General features: G+C 48.1%; 2 protein-coding genes and 1 long non-coding RNA gene across 6 annotated transcripts in view; 1 reads left to right on the top strand and 2 right to left on the bottom strand.

Annotated features, from left to right (window-relative positions):
- The window catches only part of ZNF646 (zinc finger protein 646), a 28,090-nt gene extending 19,719 nt beyond the window's left edge, over nucleotides 1-8,371 (bottom strand). The window contains 2 exon segments of the mRNA XM_070461220.1: nucleotides 344-4,325; nucleotides 8,284-8,371. The gene's annotated coding sequence lies outside the window, so the exon portion shown is untranslated.
- Nucleotides 7,270-18,273, bottom strand: STX4 (syntaxin 4). Of its 4 annotated transcripts, none has more exons than XM_020893776.2 (11): nucleotides 17,503-18,064; nucleotides 17,214-17,315; nucleotides 17,001-17,100; nucleotides 16,790-16,864; nucleotides 15,984-16,054; nucleotides 13,478-13,586; nucleotides 13,330-13,406; nucleotides 12,615-12,752; nucleotides 11,606-11,716; nucleotides 11,399-11,497; nucleotides 8,484-8,572 (listed from the first exon to the last, which is right to left on the bottom strand). In XM_020893776.2, exons 1-10 carry the CDS (start codon nucleotides 17,530-17,532, stop codon nucleotides 11,417-11,419), a joined length of 894 nt encoding a protein of 297 aa, XP_020749435.1. In that variant the 5' UTR covers nucleotides 17,533-18,064; the 3' UTR covers nucleotides 8,484-8,572; nucleotides 11,399-11,416. The 4 variants fall into 4 exon arrangements, with proteins under 4 accessions (XP_020749433.1, XP_020749435.1, XP_020749434.1 ...); XM_020893775.2 differs by lacking the exon at nucleotides 8,484-8,572 and adding an exon at nucleotides 11,049-11,303 and having other exon boundaries at nucleotides 17,503-18,062; XM_020893774.2 differs by lacking the exon at nucleotides 11,399-11,497 and having other exon boundaries at nucleotides 7,270-8,572; nucleotides 17,503-18,073.
- LOC139032881 (uncharacterized) lies at nucleotides 9,264-15,460 on the top strand. The gene is made up of 2 exons (XR_011485515.1): nucleotides 9,264-9,745; nucleotides 11,633-15,460. It is a non-coding gene; the product is annotated as an uncharacterized lncRNA (long non-coding RNA).
- Nucleotides 18,274-19,034: the final 761 nt, after the last annotated feature.

Here is a 19,034-nt window from a genome sequence, read left to right as displayed (position 1 = left end):
GTCATTGAATAATATCCCAAAAAAATGTCAAATGAAAAACTGCAAAGCAGTGTGGTTAGAATCCTCCCATTTGGGCCAAATTACTCATAAGTGCTCAAATTCAAGCTATAGAGTATTTCTAGAAGGGTCCTCAGGAACTGATTCTGAACTACAAATCCCAACTACTAGGGCCTTTCACAATAAGACAAAACAAAGCCAAAGGTCACAGTGAACCAGATCCTCCTTTCCACACTGGCACCTGTAGACTTAGGGGCCACCAAGTTGGCAGCCTTAGGAAGTGTCTCGTGTTCAGCCCCCCTCCAGCCCATGTGGTAGCACCCGAAGCAGAAATAGTAGGTATCACCTTAGTGTCAGGGACCTCACGTCCATTCTCCATAGCAGAACAAGGCGGGCACATGGCAACAGCAGGGACCAGGCTGTAATGGCTGCAGAAAGAGGGCACCAGTTTGACCAAGGACACTCACTGGCCATACTCACACCCAGAGCAGGATAAGTACTGTCCCCAGGCCTCCTTCCTGTCCAGGCTGGGATCAAAGTCTAAGGGACCAGGAAAGAAACTGACATCAGATTGGGAGACTGAAAGTAGAAGAACTTTTGTTTACTACTGACTTGATTTTTGGCCTCGAACAAGACGATTTATCTTGGGGGTTAGGGTGGCACCTTTTAAAGATATATTCGTGTAAAGATACCATATGGACTTCTCAGGTGGCACAGTGGTAAAAAATCATCTATCAAACAGGAGACTCAAGAGATGCAGTTTCCATCCCTGGGTGGGGAAGACCCCCCCGGAGTAGGAAATGGCAACCCACTCTAGCATTCGTGCCTGGAAAATCCTGTGGACAGAGGAGACTGGCAGGCTCCAGTTCATGGGGTCACAAAGAGTATTTAGGCACAATTGAGTGCGTGTACATACACATACACAAAGAAACCATATACACTAATTGATAGATCTCCCTGGCTATCTATCTACAATGAAGGATGGAGTGGGTTCCCTGAATGTTCAGAAGAGATCCACAACTCCTGCTCCCTTTCTGGGCCCAGACAATCCGCCCATCCCTTGGTCCCCCTTCTCTGACACCCCCAGCATCCTATACCCAAGTTCCTGCTCCCTGAAGACTCAGTCTGACTTTCAAAAAAATTAACAGTGTTATTAAAATTCATGGAGAAGAAAATGGCAATCCACTCCAATATTCTTGCCTGGAAAAGCCCATGGACAGAGGAGCCTGGGGGGCTGCAGTCTATGGGGTTACATGACTGAGCATGCGCACACATGAGGAGGGTGGAGGGAGATGGGTTGGTAGCAATAAACTGGCAAAACTAAACAAAAATCAATACACCCTACAATTAATCTGTCTGAAGTATATAATTAAGGGGGTTTTAGTATATTCACAGAGTTATGCAGTCATGATCTAATTTTACAATATTTTCATACCCCCTAAAAGAAACTCCATACCCGGTAGCTGTCACTTCCTATTGATCCCAAGCCCCCATTCCCTGACAATCCTTTACCCTCAGCTCTAGGCAACAGATAATTTGCTTTCAGTCTCTCTAGATTTGCCTGTTGTGGACATTTCATGTAAATGGAGTCATATAATATGTGGTCTTTTGTGACCAATTCTTTTACTTAGCATAACATTCTCAAGGCTCATCCATGTTGTAATGACAGTTTGATCAGTTCTTTCCTTCTTATTGTCAATATTCCATTGTATGGATATACTACTCTGTTTATCCATTCATCAGCCAAAGGGCATTTGGGTTTCCATTTTGGTCTATTATGAGTAACGCTGCTGTGAACATTCATGAACAAGTTTTTGTGTGGACATCTTTTTAAATTCTCTGTGTATATATCTAGGGATAGAATTGCCGGATCATATGGTAACTCTATGTTTAACCATTTAAGCAACTGTCAGGCAGTTTTCCAAAGTGACTGCACCATTTGATATTCCCACCAACAAGGTATGAATGTTCCAATTTCTCCACATCTTCATCAACAGTTGTTATTATCTGTCTTTTTTTATTACAGCCATCCTAATAGGTGTAAATTCATGGTTTTGATGTGTATTTCCCTGGTGGAAAATGATGTTGAGGATCTCTTCATGCACTTATGGGGTATCTATATATCATCTTTGGATAAATGTCTGTTCAAGTCCTTGGCCCATTGTCTTCACTGGATTGACTCTGTTGAGTGATAAGACTTATGTATTCCAGATACAAATTCTTTATGATTTGCAAAAATTCCTTTCCATTGGGTGGGTTGTCTTTTCACTTTCTTAATGGTACCCTTTGAAGCACATTTTTAATTTTGATGATGTCCAAATTGTCTATTCTTTTTCTTATTGCCTGTGCTTTGAGAGGGACTTCCCATGTGGCATTAGTGGTAAAGAACCCACTTGCCAGTGCAGGAGACTTCGGAGACATGGGTTCGATCCCTGGGTCGGAAAGATCCCCCAGAGGAGGGCACAGCAACCCACTCCAGTATTCTTGCCTGGAGAATCCCATGGACAGACGTAACTGTCCATGGGGTCATAAAGAGTCAGACATGACTAAAGCCACTTAGCACCACGCACTCACACATGTGTTTTGAGAGCCATATCTAATAACCCATTTTCTAATTCAAGGTCATGAAGATTTATGCCTATGTTTTCATCTTAGAGTTTTATAAACATTTACAAAGTTTATAACTTAGTTATAAGCTTAAAAGTTTAAAATGCATAAGTTTTTTTTAATAAATTTAAAGTTTTTATAGCTAAAAGCTCTTCCATTCAGATTTTTGATCCACTTTGAGTTAATTTTTGTATATGGTTTGAAGTAAAGGTCCAACTTCATTCTTCTGCATATGGATATCCAACTATCCCAGCTCTATTTGTTGAAAAGACTATTCTTTCTCCATTGAGTCGTCTTGACTTTCTTGCTGAAAGTAAACTGACTATAAATATGAGGGTTTATTTCTAGACTCTCAATTTTATTCCCTGGGTATATATCATTCTTTATGCCAGTATCACAGTTTTGCTTACTGTAGCTTGGTAGTAAAATTTTAAATCAGGACTTGTGAGTCCTCCAACTTGTTCTTCTTTCAAGATTATTTTTGTTTTTCTAGATCCCTTGCATTTCCATATGAATTTTAGGATCAACTTGTCAACTTTTGCCTAAAAGAAAAGGAAACTGGCTGGGATTCTGATAGGGATTGCACTGCCTCCGTAGATCAATTTGAGGAGTATTGTCATCTTGACAGTATCAAATCTTTTGACCCATGAACATTTGGGTGTTTTAAATTTTATTTAGATTTTAATTTCTCTCAACAGTGTTTTATAGTTTTCAAGAGTATAAGTCTTACATTTCTTTTGTTAAATTTATATAGAAGTATTTTTTCTTTTTGTTGCTATTGTGAATGGAATTATTTTCTTTCTTTTTTGGATTGTTCATTGCTAGTGATGAGAAATACAATAGATTTCTGTACACTGTTCTTATATTCTACAACCTTGCTGAGCCGGTTTATTAGCTGTTATCTTTTTGTGTATATGAATTCCTAAGGACTTTTTATATACAAAATCATGTCATCTGTAAAATGCAGTTGTTTAGTTCTTCTTTTCCAATCTGGATACCTTTTATTTATTTTTATTGTGTTTATTTTTACAGTGTTAAACTGTGATGGGCACAGACATCCTGAGTCTGAGGAGGGGAAAACATCCAGTCTATCATCATTTAAGTATGATGTTAGCTGTGACTTTTTCATAGATGCCTTTTGCTAATTAGCAAGTTAAGGAAATTCCCTCTTATTCGTAGTTTCTTAAGCTTTTTTAAAAATCAAAGTTGTTGGATTTTGTCAAATGTATTTTCTGTGTCTGTTGAGATGATCAAAAGGTTTTTGTCTTTTACTCTATTAATAGTCTTTATTATTACTACATTAACTGATTTTCAGATGTTAAACCAATCTTACATTCTTGAGATAAATCTCACTTGTAGAGTCATTTTTACATATTGCTGGATTTTGTTTGCCAGTATTTTGTTGAGGACTTTTACATCTATGTTCATAAGAAATAGTGAGCTGAAGTTTTCTTTCCTTGTGATGTCTTTGTCCTCATTTTGTTATCTGGATAATTCCAGACAGTCTGACTTCCAGCCCTCACTTTTCTTCTGTCCCAACTTCCTTTAATTCCCTGGCTCTGCCAGGACTGTTCCAGGTAGTGAATGCATCTTGGGAATGCAAAATCATAGCCCCCACTGCTAGGGCAATAGCTGACATCACTCCTTATCATGGACTGCAGTCATCATCCCCTCCCCAGCCAAGTGGCTGGATACATTAGAATTCCTCACAGGAGAAAACTCTAAAAAAAAAAAAAAGAAAGAAAACTCTAGCACCAGGGCCGGAGCCAGGGGTAAGGGAAGGCAGCAGGCTTTGTAGGTGGGGCAGTGATTCTGTATTCAACCACGGAAATTTGGTGACTTGTTCTCAGTTACTTATGCATAGCCGACTCTCAGGCTTCCCAAATGGTGCTAGTGGTAAAGAACCTGCCTGCTAATGCAGGAGACTGTAAGAGTCTTGGGTTTGACCCCTGGAGAAGAGTATGGCAGCCCACTCCAGTATTCTTACCCGGACAATCCCATGGACAGAGGAGCCTGGCGGGCTACAGTTCATAGTGTCTCAAAGAATCGGACACAACTGAAGCAACTTAGCACAGACACAGACAGCCCACTTCAACAAAAATTCCTCTCCCTGGAGCCTGCCTTCCATTCAAGTCCTATCCCTGTTCTGACTAATCTCTTACCTGTTCCTTACACTCAGCAGGCTCCAGCTATGCTGGGCTTCTGTTGATTTGTTTCTTCTCCGTATTGGAATCTTTGCACTTGCTCTTTCCTGGGGATGGAACCCATCACCCTAGATGTGCCCATGATGTTTTCCGTTCTTTCACATCTCAGCTCAAATCTTTCTGTTTCTACTGCTGCATAATAAATGACCATAAACTTAACATCTTAAAAACAACATCTATTTCTTATACTATGGTTCTGTAGGTTCAGAAGTCCAGGCTCTGACTGAGCTTCTACCTAGTGTCTCACAAGGCTGAAGTCAAGGTCTTGCCCAATGTGAGCTTTTATCTGGAGGCTCTGGCATAGAATCCACTTCCAGACATACCTGGGGGTATTAACAGAATTCAGTTCCGTTTGGCTGTAGTACCAAGGTCCCTGTTTCTTTGTTGGCTGTCACCCAGAGGTTTGTTCTGTTTCTATAGGCTGTCTATGTTACCTGGCTAGGAGCTCCTCCCTCTTCAAGGTCAGCAATGGTGCATTAAGTCCTCCTGCTTCAAATTTCTCTGACTTCTGTCTTTCTCTTCTGTAGCTAGCTGGAGAAGCTTCTCAGCTTTTAAGAGCTCATATGATTACATTTGGCCCATGTGAATAATTCAGGACAATCTCCCTGTCTCAACTGATCGGTGAACTTAATTACATCTGCAAAGTCCTTTTTGGCACATAACATTCATAGAGATTAGGGCATGGAATCTTTGGGGGTCATTATTCTCCTTACCAGAGTTCACCCTCTAGGCCTCAAAGGTGCACATCTGTCCCACAAGCAAAATGCATTTACTTCCTCCCAAGGTCCCTAAAAGTCTCATCCCATGGCAGCATCAAGTCAGAGTTAAAAAAAAAAAATCTCATAAATCTCATCAAACCAAAAGTCCCAAATCTCATTATCTAAATTAGATGCAGATGAGGCTCTGGGTATAATCCATTCTGGAGCACAATTCCTCCCATCTGTGGACCTATGAATCTAAAAACACAAGTCGTGGGAACTTCCATGGCAGTCCAGTGCTTAAGCCTCTGCGCTTCCAATGCAGGGGACTTAGGTTCAATCCCTGATTGAGGAATGAAGACCTCACATGCTGTGCCAGGTCACCAAAAAAGACAAAGAATGAAACAAGTCATGTACTCCAACATGCAATGCTGGGACATGCATTTTTTGTTGTTTAGTCTCTAAGTTGGGTCTACTCTTTTTCAACCCCATGGACTGTACCCTGCCAGGCTCCTGTCCATGAGATTTCCCAGACAAGAGTACTGGAGTGTGCTGCCATTTCCTTCTCCAGGGGATCTTTCTGACCCATGGATTGAACCTGAGTCTCCTGCACTGGCAGGCAAATTCTTTACCACTGAGCCACCAGGGAAGCCTGGGACATGCATCTGGTAATAGTAATAGACATTCTGGTTAAAAAAGAGGAGAAATGGAAAGCAAAAAGGAGTCACTGATCCAAAGCAATTTCAAAAACCAGCAATTCAGCAAACCAGCAATTTCAAACCAAATTTCTTTAGCTTTCTAGGCCTAAAAACAATCCTCCATGATTTTATTCTGCCTTCTGAGCTGTCACTTCTGCCCTTTGAATCAGTCACCTTCCCTAAGCAGCCATTCCTGACTATCTTTTAGAACAGCCCCCAAAATTTTTTGTCACAACACACTGATTAATTTCTTAATAACACATATCCTGGTTTGGGGATGTCCTGGCTATTTGTTTATTTTTAATATTTCTTTATTTGTTCATTTTATTTATTTGGCTGAGCCAGGTCTTAGCTGTGGCCCGAGGGATCTTCCTTGCATCATTCATAATCTTTCTTTGCTAGGGATTAGCTCCAGAGCACGTGGGCACAGTAGTTGTGGCTTGCAGGCTTAGTTGCTCTCAGGCATGTAGAATTTTAGTTCCTTGATCAGGGATTGAACTCATGTCCCCTGCCTTGGAATTGCAGTCTTAACCACTGGACCACCCAGGAAGTCCCACAAAGATGAGTTTTAATGAAACTTTGTGGGTTAAGGGTCTTGTCAGTTGCATCTTTCACTGGTTAAAAATTTGGATGAGGGAATTCCCAGGGACTCTTCACTCGCACTGCAGGGAGCACAGGTTCAATTCCTGGTCGGGGAACTAAGATCCTGTATGCTGCACAGCACAACCAAAAATGCATTTTTTAAAAATCATTTGCCTGGAGTTTCTATATTCTCTTCCATTTCTGCTTTAAAAGTGGCCAATTGTTTTCTGAGTCATCTTTCTTACAGTAACTTGTCAGATGCACTCAACAGCAATCAGGGCATGCTACTAATATTCTCTTTCCCCAATTTTTTCCCTAAATCTCTAAACTCAGTTGGACATTATTTGTACTCTTAGTTCTATTTCCAGATTACAGTTGAAACAAATGCTTCACGTTTACATAACACACATCACCATCTTTCCAACTTCCAATGCTAGTTTCCTCATCAGCCACTGTCCGGATCCAAAGTTAATGACACACAACTCAGGTTTTTCTTTTTATTGTAGCAACACCTCACTTCTGGGTACTAGTTCTGTAACAGCTGGACTAGACTTAAGATAATGTGGTAAAAACCAACCTCCAAATATCAGTGGCTCCCAGCAGAAGTTTCTCATTTACATTACACCTCACTTTACAGGTGGGCTACAGCTCAGTTTGATGTCCTGTTAATTAATGCTGGGTTCTAGGCTGAAGGAGTCTTCATCTGGCAATTGACAGGTTCGTGGCAGAAGAAAAAGAGATGGGAAGCTGCCAGACTACTCATTGGTGCTTAAAGCTTCTACTTGGAAGTGGTGTCTTAATATCTACTCAGATTCCAAAGCATGTTATATAGCCAAGCCTATTGTAAATAGGCTCCTAATAACATGAGGGGCCCAATAGGAAGAACAGCATATATTTGGAATAATAATATAATCTACCACAGGGCTGTACCAGAAACGTCAATCACTGAGTTTGTCCATTCTTCCTTCATACACACTGTGCTGATGCGTTTTGTACCTTGTAACATCGCTCATACATCTTGTGTATGTGCTAAGTCACTTCAGTCGTGTTCAACTCTTTGTGACCCCATGGACTGTAGCCCACCAGGTGCCTCTGTCCCTGGGATTCTCCTGGCATACACCTTGGTCAAAGGTAAAATCTTGACTCAAGGTAGACAATTCCCAAGTAAGTCAATGTAGCCTGACCTAAACCAATTAGGTCCCTTTTCTTAAGAATCTGAACCATGACATATTCAGTGGCTGAGGAATAAGTGGAGAAGGCTGCAGCTGAAAGGTTGTGATACAAGATGGATTTGGAAAAGCCACAACTCACGCAGACCGTGTTCCTTAAAAGTTGGGCTGACAGCACCCAAGCCAGGATTTCAGTGAAAAAAACCTTCCCATGGCCCCTCACTCAGGTTGGTTTCCCTCACAGAAGGGGTATACACAAAGGAACTTGTAAAATCTCCAGTGCCTGGGTCCACTTGCCTACTAGGTCTGCTCCAAACCTGCCACTCACCTGTTCAGAAACCTTCCATGGGTCCCCACAGCCCACCGGAAAAGTTCAAATTACTGAACCCACCATCCGAGCCCTTGCTTGGCCGTCAAGCCAACTCTTCTGGGAAGTTCTGGATGGTGTCCTGAGACAAGTAAGCAGCCTTTCGGGGGTGGCGCTGTCCAGCACTGCCAAGCAGAAGGCACATGCTCTACGTGGACACCCAGCTGCGTAGACGTGGCAATCTCCGCGTCGGTTTGACAGTCTCTGTCAGATCCCCGTAGGTGCCATGGGTTGTCAACTTCAGTTGATTCTGAAGGCAGAAAAGTGAGAGAGTGGATAAAGGCGACCAACAGGACAGGATTCCGCTGAAGAAGCAGGCCCGTAGGGGAAGAGACGGAGAGTGGAGAATCAGGGAAGCCCAGAGTCCAAATCAGTCTTCCACTGGGGCAGGATCCTTCCGGTCTCGGTTTCCCCATTGGGTGGACATCCAGAGTGTTTGCAGGCTGCTAAAAACGAGGGGCTTCCTCCTGCAGGCGTCTAGTTTCTTCTGTACACGGGACACAGGACCTCAAGCAGGACTAAAGTGTGGGTACACTCCCGGACTCTCTAGAACTCGCAATTTCCGGCTGCTAGGGGGCGGGACCCGGCCACGCCTTCTCTCATGAGGTCCCCAGCCCCTACCCTCACGGGTCTCTCTCAGGCCAGCCCCCTTCCGCCTTATTAGGCTTTTGATCACGCCCCTTGCGCTCTGTGATCCAATCGCTTTTCGGTGCGACTGCGGTCTCGCTCTGAGGCCCCGCCCACATCTAATTGGAGTTTAATTCCGGATGCTCACTCCTTCAGGACGCCCTGCGGACCAATCATGATGCTCTTCAGGAACAACATTTAGGTCCGCTGGCCAATCCTAGCGGTCCGTTTTCTAAGTGTCTGCCCAGCCACCCCCCCAGCCACGCCCCGTACGTTCGGTGCCAAGTGTAACCCTCGGACCTGGCGCAGGCCCCGCGCAACCGCCGCTTCCGGGCCACCGGGAGGCGCTGCAGGCGGTCGCCCAGCCTCGGGTGGAGGCGAGGCAGGTCCGGTTGCACGTCACTGCGGCCCAATCCCGCCCCCTGGTCCCACCCAGCCCGGGTCCAGGGGCGGGGTGCGAGTCTGCACCAACTTCCACTGGCCCATCACTTCCTTGGCTCGCGTCGCCCCGGAGCCCACGTGTGTACCCCATACTTGGCGGCCGAAGCAAGCGGTACATCTTGGCAGCCAGGAGCAGCGGCGGCGACCAGTGGGATCGAAGGTGGGATGGGACGAGGCGGCTGGAGCCCCGCCCCCCAGACCTTGGTCAGGGGTCAGGCCCTGCCCCATTCCTACCAGGCTTCGGAGGCAGGAGCCCTGAAACCAAGTGTCTGGGGACAGGCGCTACATCCAGCTCCAGAAACCAGGCAGGGCGCTTGGAACTCTTAGAAATTTCGAGCTGGAGTCTGGAACTCAGGTGAGTCATAGAAACTCAGCTCCTCGGCCTATTCTACCCGCTTCAGCCACAAGACCCCTGAGAAACAAGGTGTGGGCTGATTCAGAGTGCCTCCCTCTCTAATCTGAACTCTTATATAAAAGGCAATGCCATGCCAAGTGGGGAGAGGGAGCGGGTGACTGGGAGATTGGCATTGACAAATATACACTATTGCTCTGGGTTTTTGTTCAGTTGCTCAGTCCTGTCTAACTCTTTGCACCCCATGGACTGCAGCGCGCCAGGCTTCCCTGTCACTATTGTTACACTATTGTTACTATGTATAAAATAACTAAGAGAACCTACTGCATAACTCAGGAAACCCTATTCTTTGCTCTGTGGTGACTTTAAATGCGAAGGAAATCCAAAACAGAGGGGATAAATGTATACATACAGCTGATTCACTTTGCTGTACAGTAGAACATTGTAAAGCAACTATACTCCAATAAAAATTAATTTAAAAAAATAAATAAATGGGGACTTCCCTTGGTCCAGTGGTTAAGAATCTGCCTGCCAATGCAGGAAACGTGGGTTTGATCCCTGGTCTAGGAAGACCCCACATGCCTTGGGGCAACTAAGCCCCCGCAGCCTGGAGCCTGTGCTCCACAAGAGAAGCCCCAGATAGGAGAAGCCTGTCCACCAAAACTAAAGAGTAGCCCCTGCTCACCGCAACTAGAGAAAACTTGAGTGCAGCAACAAAGACCCAGCACAGTCAAAAATAAGTAAATTAAATAAATAAATAAATAAAAAGAAAAGGCAATGCTTTTTTTTTCTGAGCACAAGGCCTGGCCTGTTGAACCCTCTGCCTGGCAACCTCTTCACTGATTCTTCCCATAACCAGCCATTGGACTCCTCGCTTCCCATTGGACTCAAATATAGCCATCTCTGAGACAGGCCCTTCCTTGTCCACTGTATCCAAAGTAACAGACTCAGTTCCTTTTTCACAGTGCCTCTTCTTCTTGGTCTCAGGAATGCCCATAGATGCCACACACGCATCCCTGTGTCCCAGCCTGGCCTGGCTCAGCCTCACTGCTTTGGGCTTAGGTCCTCACAATGCTCTTTCCCCAGGGACAGTACTGAGCCACATGTGGGTGTCACCTCCTCCAGGCCCCACCCATTCTCATGGGAGAGGAGAAGGGCACTGCCAGCCTGGCGTGGTCACCTGAGACAGTCTGATTTGAGTCTGCCTGGGCTGGGTCTCTCCCCCAGGGTGGCCGGGAGGTAGGAAGGCTGGATACCTGAAGGCCCTGGACCAGACTTTTCAAGGACACACGTGCACAGGGGAATCTCCAAGCTTTTTTTTTTTTTTTAATTTCTTACAAAACCACATGTCCCTGCCAAACAGGACACTGCAGGCCTGCCCCCAAGCACTGTGACCCAGGGGGGGAGGCCCCCATGGATGAGTGGCTGCCAACCCCAGAAGAACTGTCTGCCCCTCTGCACAAGGCCACTGTGAGGAAAGAGTCTGGCTGGAGGCTCTGTCCTGCCCACCCTCAGCTGCTGGGGGAGAAGGCAGCCCCTGGGTCCCTGGTGCTCTTAGTGTCTGCAAGGGAAGGCGGGAGAAGAGGGTCTGAGGGGAGGAGAAGAGGCTGGGGTCGGGGGTGGGGCAGGCCAGGGGGCAGGCCCACGGCATCTCACCAGGAATACTCAGCGCTGTCAAACCAACGTGGAGATGACAATGATGACCACCAGAATGAGGACAATGATGGACACACAGATGGCAATAAAGACTTTCTTCTGTGGGAGAGGAAGTGGGGTGGTGGGGGTGGGTGTCAGGGAAACTCAGGAGTGGAGGGAGGGCCACCCAGGGGGGAGGGGTGGCGGGGGGGAAGGGCGGAGGCTCACCTTGCGCGCCTTCTTCTGGTTCTCCAGGGCCACCTTGACATGTTCCTGCCCACGTTCCACATAGTCGGCTGAGCTCAGAATGTTCTTCTCAATTCGGTTGATCATCTCCCCCTGCTCGGAAGAGGAGGCGGTTCAGGCAGGAAGGAATGACTGGGGGCGGAAGGCCCAGCAGTTCCTCTGCCCACCCCAACCACAGAGGACTGAAGGACACTCCTGGCAGAAAACGGTGCACTAAGAGGTGGGGACAGGACCGCATCCGACAGAAGTCCCCACGCCTGGGGATGGCTTCCAGGCTCCCTCCTACCGTATGCTCCCTTCTGTCCTGCGCTCTCGCCCCATACAATTTCTACTCGCAGTGCCGGCTGGGAGCCGAGCACCTTGAATGGCTCATATGTTTTCACAGAGGGTGAACTTTTGTCCCCTCGCAAATCTGTCTGAAGTCCCTTGTTCTTCAGGCCTCTTTCTGAGCTGCTGGGAAACCCTCCCTGTCGCTGCCTCCTCACGGTACCACCAGCCTTCAGATCCTGAACTCCTACCAAGTGAAATCTCTCCCCCAGGACTCCCAGCTGCAAAAGGGCATTGGAGTCAGCTCCTCCCAGATGGGGCTGGAAGCTCCCCTTATCATGAGATAAGGGCCGGGGGAAGAATACCACCTCCTACCCCATCCTCGTCTACATTTTAGGAGGCAGGCTCCTCTAGGGGGCAACTGAAGAGCTCTTAGGTGTATAAGAATGGATTCTGCTGCTGGAGGAGGAGCCAGGGTGGGGGCCACACCTGGTGTGGGCTCCAGTTCAAGGGGTGGGGTACAAGGCATAGAGCAGTAGTCATCTGAGTAGCTACTGAGGAGGATGAAACCTCGGGACACAGCTAAGGATGGAACTAAGGGCCAGTCTGGAGGGTAACAAAAGCCTTGGTGCAAGAGGCTAAGGGTGGAGGCAGGCTGACTGTCATGACACGCTCTCACATCTGGGGGCTGGATCAAGCCCAGCCAGTGACCTCGGGCACCCACCTGTATCTCCACTTCAGTGGCCAAAAAAGTGAAAATCTCATGAAGTTCACGGATACTTCGCTCCAGCTGCTGGATCTCGCTGTGCCGGGCCGAGATCTCATTTAGGGCCTGTCGAGTCACTTGTGTGTCCTTCAGTATCTGCAGAGTGGACAGGAGCGATGGGACAGGTCACAAAGAAATCAGCAGCACGTTTAGTAGTTCCTGTTCAGCTTCGGGGCAGCTCTCGGGCCTAGAACTGGGGCCCAGACCCTAATGAGGGATGCCAGGCAGGCTAATATGTTCTCTTCTGGGCCTCAGGATTCCCTCCATGAAAAAGGGCCAGGAGGGCTTCCCTGGTGGCTCAGTGGTAAAGAATCCGCCTGCTAATGCATGAGACACCAGTTCCATCCCTGATCGGAGAAGATCCCACCTGCTGAGAAGCAACTAGGCCCATGCACCACAACTACTACGCCTGTGCTCTAGAGCCCCAAAACCACAACTGTCTGAGCCCATGGGCTGTAGCGCCTGTGCTCCACAACAAGAGAAGCCACTGCAAGGAGAAGTCCACACACCGCAACTGGAGAATAGCCCCTGCTCGCTGCAGCTAGAGAAAAGCCCGCAGAGCAACGAGGACCCAGCACAGCCAAAAATAAATAAATAATTCTTTTTAAAAAAGGGGTCAGGACTCAGAGAGAACGGGGGGCCCAGCAGAGGGAGGCTGGCAGCGGCCACTCACATTGGACACAAACACCTCGCTCTGCCCGCTGTCCAGCATCTGCTCCAGCTCCTCGTCAGATACCATTCCAGCATTTGCTGTGAAGGAAAAGGCCAGGCTCAGAGCCGGTTGGGTCAGCTGACCCTGTGTGCCGGGCACCACAACTCACTGATCTTCAGCTGCCTCCGAATCCGCTCCACGTTCTTCTCCCGGTATTCAGACTGCATTGAGTTGCACTTGTTGATGAGCTCCACGAATTGCTGGGACAGGATCCCGTGCTAAGGAGGGAGAAGAGAAGCTGGGGACCCCTGCGAGGATCCCTGCCTGGTCTGGGCCTCAGTATCCCCTTGGGTACAGTGAGCAAAGAGCATGAGCTCAGAGGTGCCTGTGGCCTTGACCTCCTTGAAAGGCTCCCCTGGTCTCTCAAAATAAAAGCCAAAGCCCTAAAAAAAAAACAAAAAGTCAAAGCCCGTCCCAGGGCCTACAAGGCCCTACAGGACCCGCCCCTTCCGATATTCCCTCTTTCATCTTACCTCCCCACACTGTTTGCCTCACTCCTTCCCTCCAACCACAGTGGGCTCCTGACTCCTCCCTGATCAGTACACAGCCCCACCTCAGGCCTCTGAAGTTGCCATTTCTTCAGCCCAGAATGTTCAGGCCCCACAGAAGCCTAGAAGTCTTTGTTCCAGTGTCACCTTCAGAAGTTTTCTCCACCTTGTTGGAACCTGCCTTCTCCCACTGTTCTCAATCTCTCTTCTCTTTTCCCTTCATACTTCTATGTTCTACAATAACTGACTGATTTATTATGGTCACTGTCTCTCCCTACTGGAATAAAATCTGCATGAGGATAGAGATCATTTGTTGACAGCTGTTTCCTAAACAGCTAGAAAAGGGTCTGGCATACAGTAGGCCCTCGAAGAATATTAGTGGAATGCTTGCTGAACACCAGCATCCCTGCTTAGACTAAAGGTGTGCCAGGATACCTGGAGGTCAGCTGATTGCCCAGATTTTGCAGGCCCACCTGGGCACTCAGCCTCTCACACAATGACTACCACAAGCCCCCCACCCCCTACCCCCAGAAATGCCTTCCCTGCTTGTCCATTTTCCTGATGTCTAAAATCTGCTCATTCCTTGGAATTCCTTTCTCTAAGACACATCTGCTGTCCTGGGTTCAGCTGCACCCTTTCAAGATGCCCAAATTGCAGGAGGTGCAGTTCTTAAGGCCCTAGCCTACTGTGTTCCCCCTTTGTTTGGAAAAGTAATAAAGCTACTCTTTCCTTCTCTTCCATTAAAAAAAAATATGCCCAAATTGTTCAATCTTCAATCTAGGGTCTTGGCTGAGTTCTGGGCCCACCTACTCCAAATCTGATCTCCAAGAACACCAAACCATGCCTCTCTGGGCACCCAGAGGACATTGCTCAAACCATCTCAAATCTCCTTATTAAGATGATGATTCTGAAATAGAACTGCCATATTACCTAGCAATCCCACTTCTGGGCATACACACCGAGGAAACCAGGTCTGAAAGAGACACGTGCACCCCCAATGTTCATCGCAGCACTGTTTATAATAGCCAGGACATGGAAGCAACCTAGATGCCCATCAGCAGACAAATGGATAAGGAAGCTGTGGTACATATACACTATGGAATATTACTCAGCCATTAAAAAGAATTCATTTGAATCAGTTCTAATGAGATGGATGAAACTGGAGCCCATTAAACAGAGTGAAGTAAGCTAGAAAGATAAAGACCAATACAGTATACTAATGCATATATATGCAATTTAGAAAGATGATAGCGATAACCCTATATGCAAAACAGAAAAAGAGACACTGAAGTACAGAACAGACTTTTGGACTCTGTGGGAGAAGGCGAGGGTGGGATGTTTTGAGAGAACAGCATCGAAACATGTATATTATCTAGGGTGAAACAGATCACCAGCCCAGGCTGGATGCATGAGACAAGTGCTCGGGGCTGGTGCACTGGGAAGACCCAGAGGGATGGGGTGGGGAGGGAGGTGGGAGTGGGGATCGGGATGGGGAACACATGTAAATCCATGACTGATTCATGTCAATGTATGGCAAAAACCACTACAATACTGTAAAGGAATTAGCCTCCAACTAATAAAAATAAATGGGAAAAAAAAAAAAAGATGATGATTCAGTGACCTTCCCTCTCCCGGCCCCTCCTGACCCACCAGGGAAGTTCCTCTTCCTGACTTCTTGAATTCTGTCCCTGGGGCAGAGGATGTCCCATCACATGGGTAGGGAACCACCCGGTCACTTGACTGCACCCTCTTCTTCCCGGGCAGAGCCATGAACTACCGAATCCTACCTGAGTAATGTCTTTGTCATCTATGCAAGCTTAACTCCCCATCTTGGCTTCTAGAGAGTATATCTCCTACAGCCGAGCCCAGATCATGTCTGGGGTCTCAGCAACTTCTCACTGAATGGAGGAGAAGAAGGCAAGGTGTTATAATGGATTGGAAGTCAGGAGACCTGGGTTCTTCACCTTGGGGTGAATCCTTTTTTATCTCTGAGCCTCAGTTTCCTCATTTGGAAAATCATCAGGTTGGATTTAATGACCTCCAAGAGCCCTGCCTTCTTACATCTGCCATCTAATGATCTATTGAACACTTGCTAAAATGTCATACTTCTGGGAATAATGAACCCACCTGGGTTTTTCTCATTCTTGTGTTGACGGAGTTATAATTCTCATCAGCTTCCTCCTTCTGGGGCTCTATGGCTGTGGAAAGACACAAGAGTATTGGTAGAGGAGGGGGTTTGACTCTGGCTTCTGAAATTCATTTGAGGACTGGGACCCAGCCACCCCGGCATACAATAGAGAGAGATACAATATCTCCACAGGGCTTTTTTTTTTTTTTGGAAATAAAATTCATCATAAAATGACTACTTCTGAGCCTCTGACAGCCAAAAGTATATTTTTCTTTGCAATAAATACACCAGAGAATTTCCACATGTTTGGAGAAGGTTTCTAACAAAAGCCACATCTTCCCGCCCCAAGAATACACACTGGGCAGCAAGAATTGTAGGAGTACAGATGATCCTTGCACAACTGTGTGGGTCCATTTATACCTGAATTTTCAGAAAATAAATGCATACTACAGTACTACACAATCCACAGTTGCATGAATCCACCCATGCAGAACCTGGGATGTGGAAGGCAGACTATACAGTTATATGTAGATAATGACCTTCAGGTGGGGGTGGCAACACTAACCTCTGCCTTGGACAAAGGTCAACTGGAAATGGTTTCATTATAAACAAGGGAACTTGAGAGGCAGGCATATGCTGTGGAAAGAACTTTGAACTGGAAGCCAGGATATGGAGATTCTAGACGTTGGTCTGCTGTGTGACCTGGATATATATCACTGGCCTCTCTGGACCACACACTCCCCAGATATACCAGGAGTTGGGCAGGATCAGAGGAAAGTATCTGGCTGATGTCCTAGGAGCTCACCCTTCAGCTGCGCGCGGATGTCCCTCCCTAGCTGTTTGATCTCGTCGCGCAGGTTCTGCAGGTCCTGCTTCATGCCTAAACAAGAGAAAGCCATGATGCCCAAATAGCAACCTCTACCTCAACAAATCTCCCTGGCCACCACCTGTGCAGAACTACAACCCCCACAAGCCCGCCGGTTGAGCATGCGTTTTGCACCCGGGGTTTCACTCACTCTCCTCGGGAAGGGGCGTGGCCAGGATGGTGACCTGCTGCTTCTCCAACTCTCGGACTTTATTCTCTAGCTTGACGATAGTCTGCCGAATTGTCCCAACCTGGGGAGTATGACCGAGAAGGCTGAGGGAGATATGGGGGGTGCTCCGGGCTGCTCTGCTTCTCGGGCCCTCCAGCCCCTTCGTGAATCCAGACCGAGACTCCAGCCTCTTACCTTCTGGAAGAACTCATCGTCCGGGCTCCCCAGCCGTGCAGTACCCGGGTGTACCACCAGCGCGACTCGCTCCTTGTCTTCATCGTCGGAACTGTCATCCCCCTGCCAGGGCCGGGGTCACTGGCATCACTTCCTTGCTACTGCTCTCCCCCAGTAGAACTCATGGGCTTCCGGGACTTTCCTTCCTAGCCCACAGTCATCCCTCCCGGCCCCGAGGACCAGGAGTCCTGCATTCCGGCAGACCCCATCCCGTCCACCCATCCCCAACCCTGCTGCGCCAAATTCTCACCTGCCTCAGCTCGTGGGTCCTGTCCCGCATGGCGGCCCGAGATCCCTCTCGCCGGCGCCGGAGCCCGGCGGGCCTCAAGATTCTAAGTTTGGAACTCCCGTACCAAACTCACACTCTGACACTCCCCTCGCCCTCACCCTGAAGACCCCAAATCCCCCCCCAAGAGTCGCTAGAGGCTCTGTCCCTGGCACCATTCACAGTTTCAAAGGGAAGGAGCCGACCTCGGGGACCCCCAAGATTCCACAGGTTGGAATTCCCTTTTCTTTCCCCCCCGCCCTCTCCTGTAGCCTCGGCCCCGCCCCCTCTGGAAAGACTGGAGCATGCGCACCGGATCGTGTCCCTTCCCCACCCCAGGGAAAGGCCGAGGTCGGAAGCCGCAGCGCCCCGAACGGAAGCGAAATTGCCAGGACGTGAGAACCCGCCCCCTTTGCCGGAACTATCGCATCTTCCAGCGGAAATCTTGTTGCCAAAAGGGGTGGGAATGCGTCATTGGTACGTGATATGAGAGGCCCCTCATCTCGCATCACCCCATAGTGCAAACCCCACCGCGCACGTCACGTGACCTGCCTGGTCCCAGCCTCTCAGACCATAGAACGTGACGCTTCGACTGTCACGTGTCTCGGCCCTGTCAACTCCATCTCTGGAACACCTATCTCCCCACGACGTCCTCTACACCCCGCGCCCGAGTTACCTCCCTTCAGAACCCCCGCGAGGCGGGGAGGGGGCGCTGACTATCCCCAGAGACAGTGGGTGGTAGGACCCAGGCTGAATCCGGCTTTCTTTCTTTTGGGTCCGCGAGTGTGGGCAGACTGACGACTTAGAATTTGGAGCTGTCAACATCATGAGACCTTGAAATTCAGAAAAGAATAAGATCCAGCGTCAGAGAATTGCAGGGTTTTGTAGGCAGAGCATCTGGGGGTGGGAAGTGACCTCACCCGAGGCGGAACTCTCTTCTCCCGCATACTCCTGGCACAGTTTCTGACAGGTGGGCGGCTGGCTGGCGCCCGGCTTGAACACTGCAGTCCCGCTGCACTCACCACCTTCAAGCAGGGCATTTCAGGGCAGCTCGGGCTGAGAAAAGAGTCTGTTACATTGAGCAGCATGTCACTTAGACAACCCCCTCCCCAGACCCCCACCTTGCACTGGGGTCTACCCTCTGGAGCCCACAAAAATATGCCATATTGTCGTGGCCTGTGAGTTGCTAAAGTGAGGGCATGACTGTGGACAGAGGAGCCTGGTGGGCTACAGTCCATGGGGTCACAAAGAGTCGGACACGACTGAGTGACTAACACACACAAACTGTAGCCCACCAGGCTCCTCTGTCCATACAATTTTCCAGGCAAGAATACCAGATCGGGTTGCCATTTCCTCCTCCAGAGGATCTTCCCAACCCAGGGATCAAACCAAGCATCTCTTGTGTCTCCTTCCTTGGCAGATTCTTTACCACTGAACCAACTGGGAAACCCAGCACATGTTAGGCCCTCAGTAGATATTTGTTGATAGAGTCTTAGCCTCTCATATAACTGAAGATG

The sequence above is a fragment of the Odocoileus virginianus genome, chromosome 33 (genome assembly GCF_023699985.2).
Source record: "Odocoileus virginianus isolate 20LAN1187 ecotype Illinois chromosome 33, Ovbor_1.2, whole genome shotgun sequence".
Lineage (NCBI taxonomy): Eukaryota > Metazoa > Chordata > Mammalia > Artiodactyla > Cervidae > Odocoileus > Odocoileus virginianus.
The sequence above is the reverse complement of the archived record's forward strand: the minus strand, read 5'-3'. Positions and strand labels throughout refer to the sequence as shown.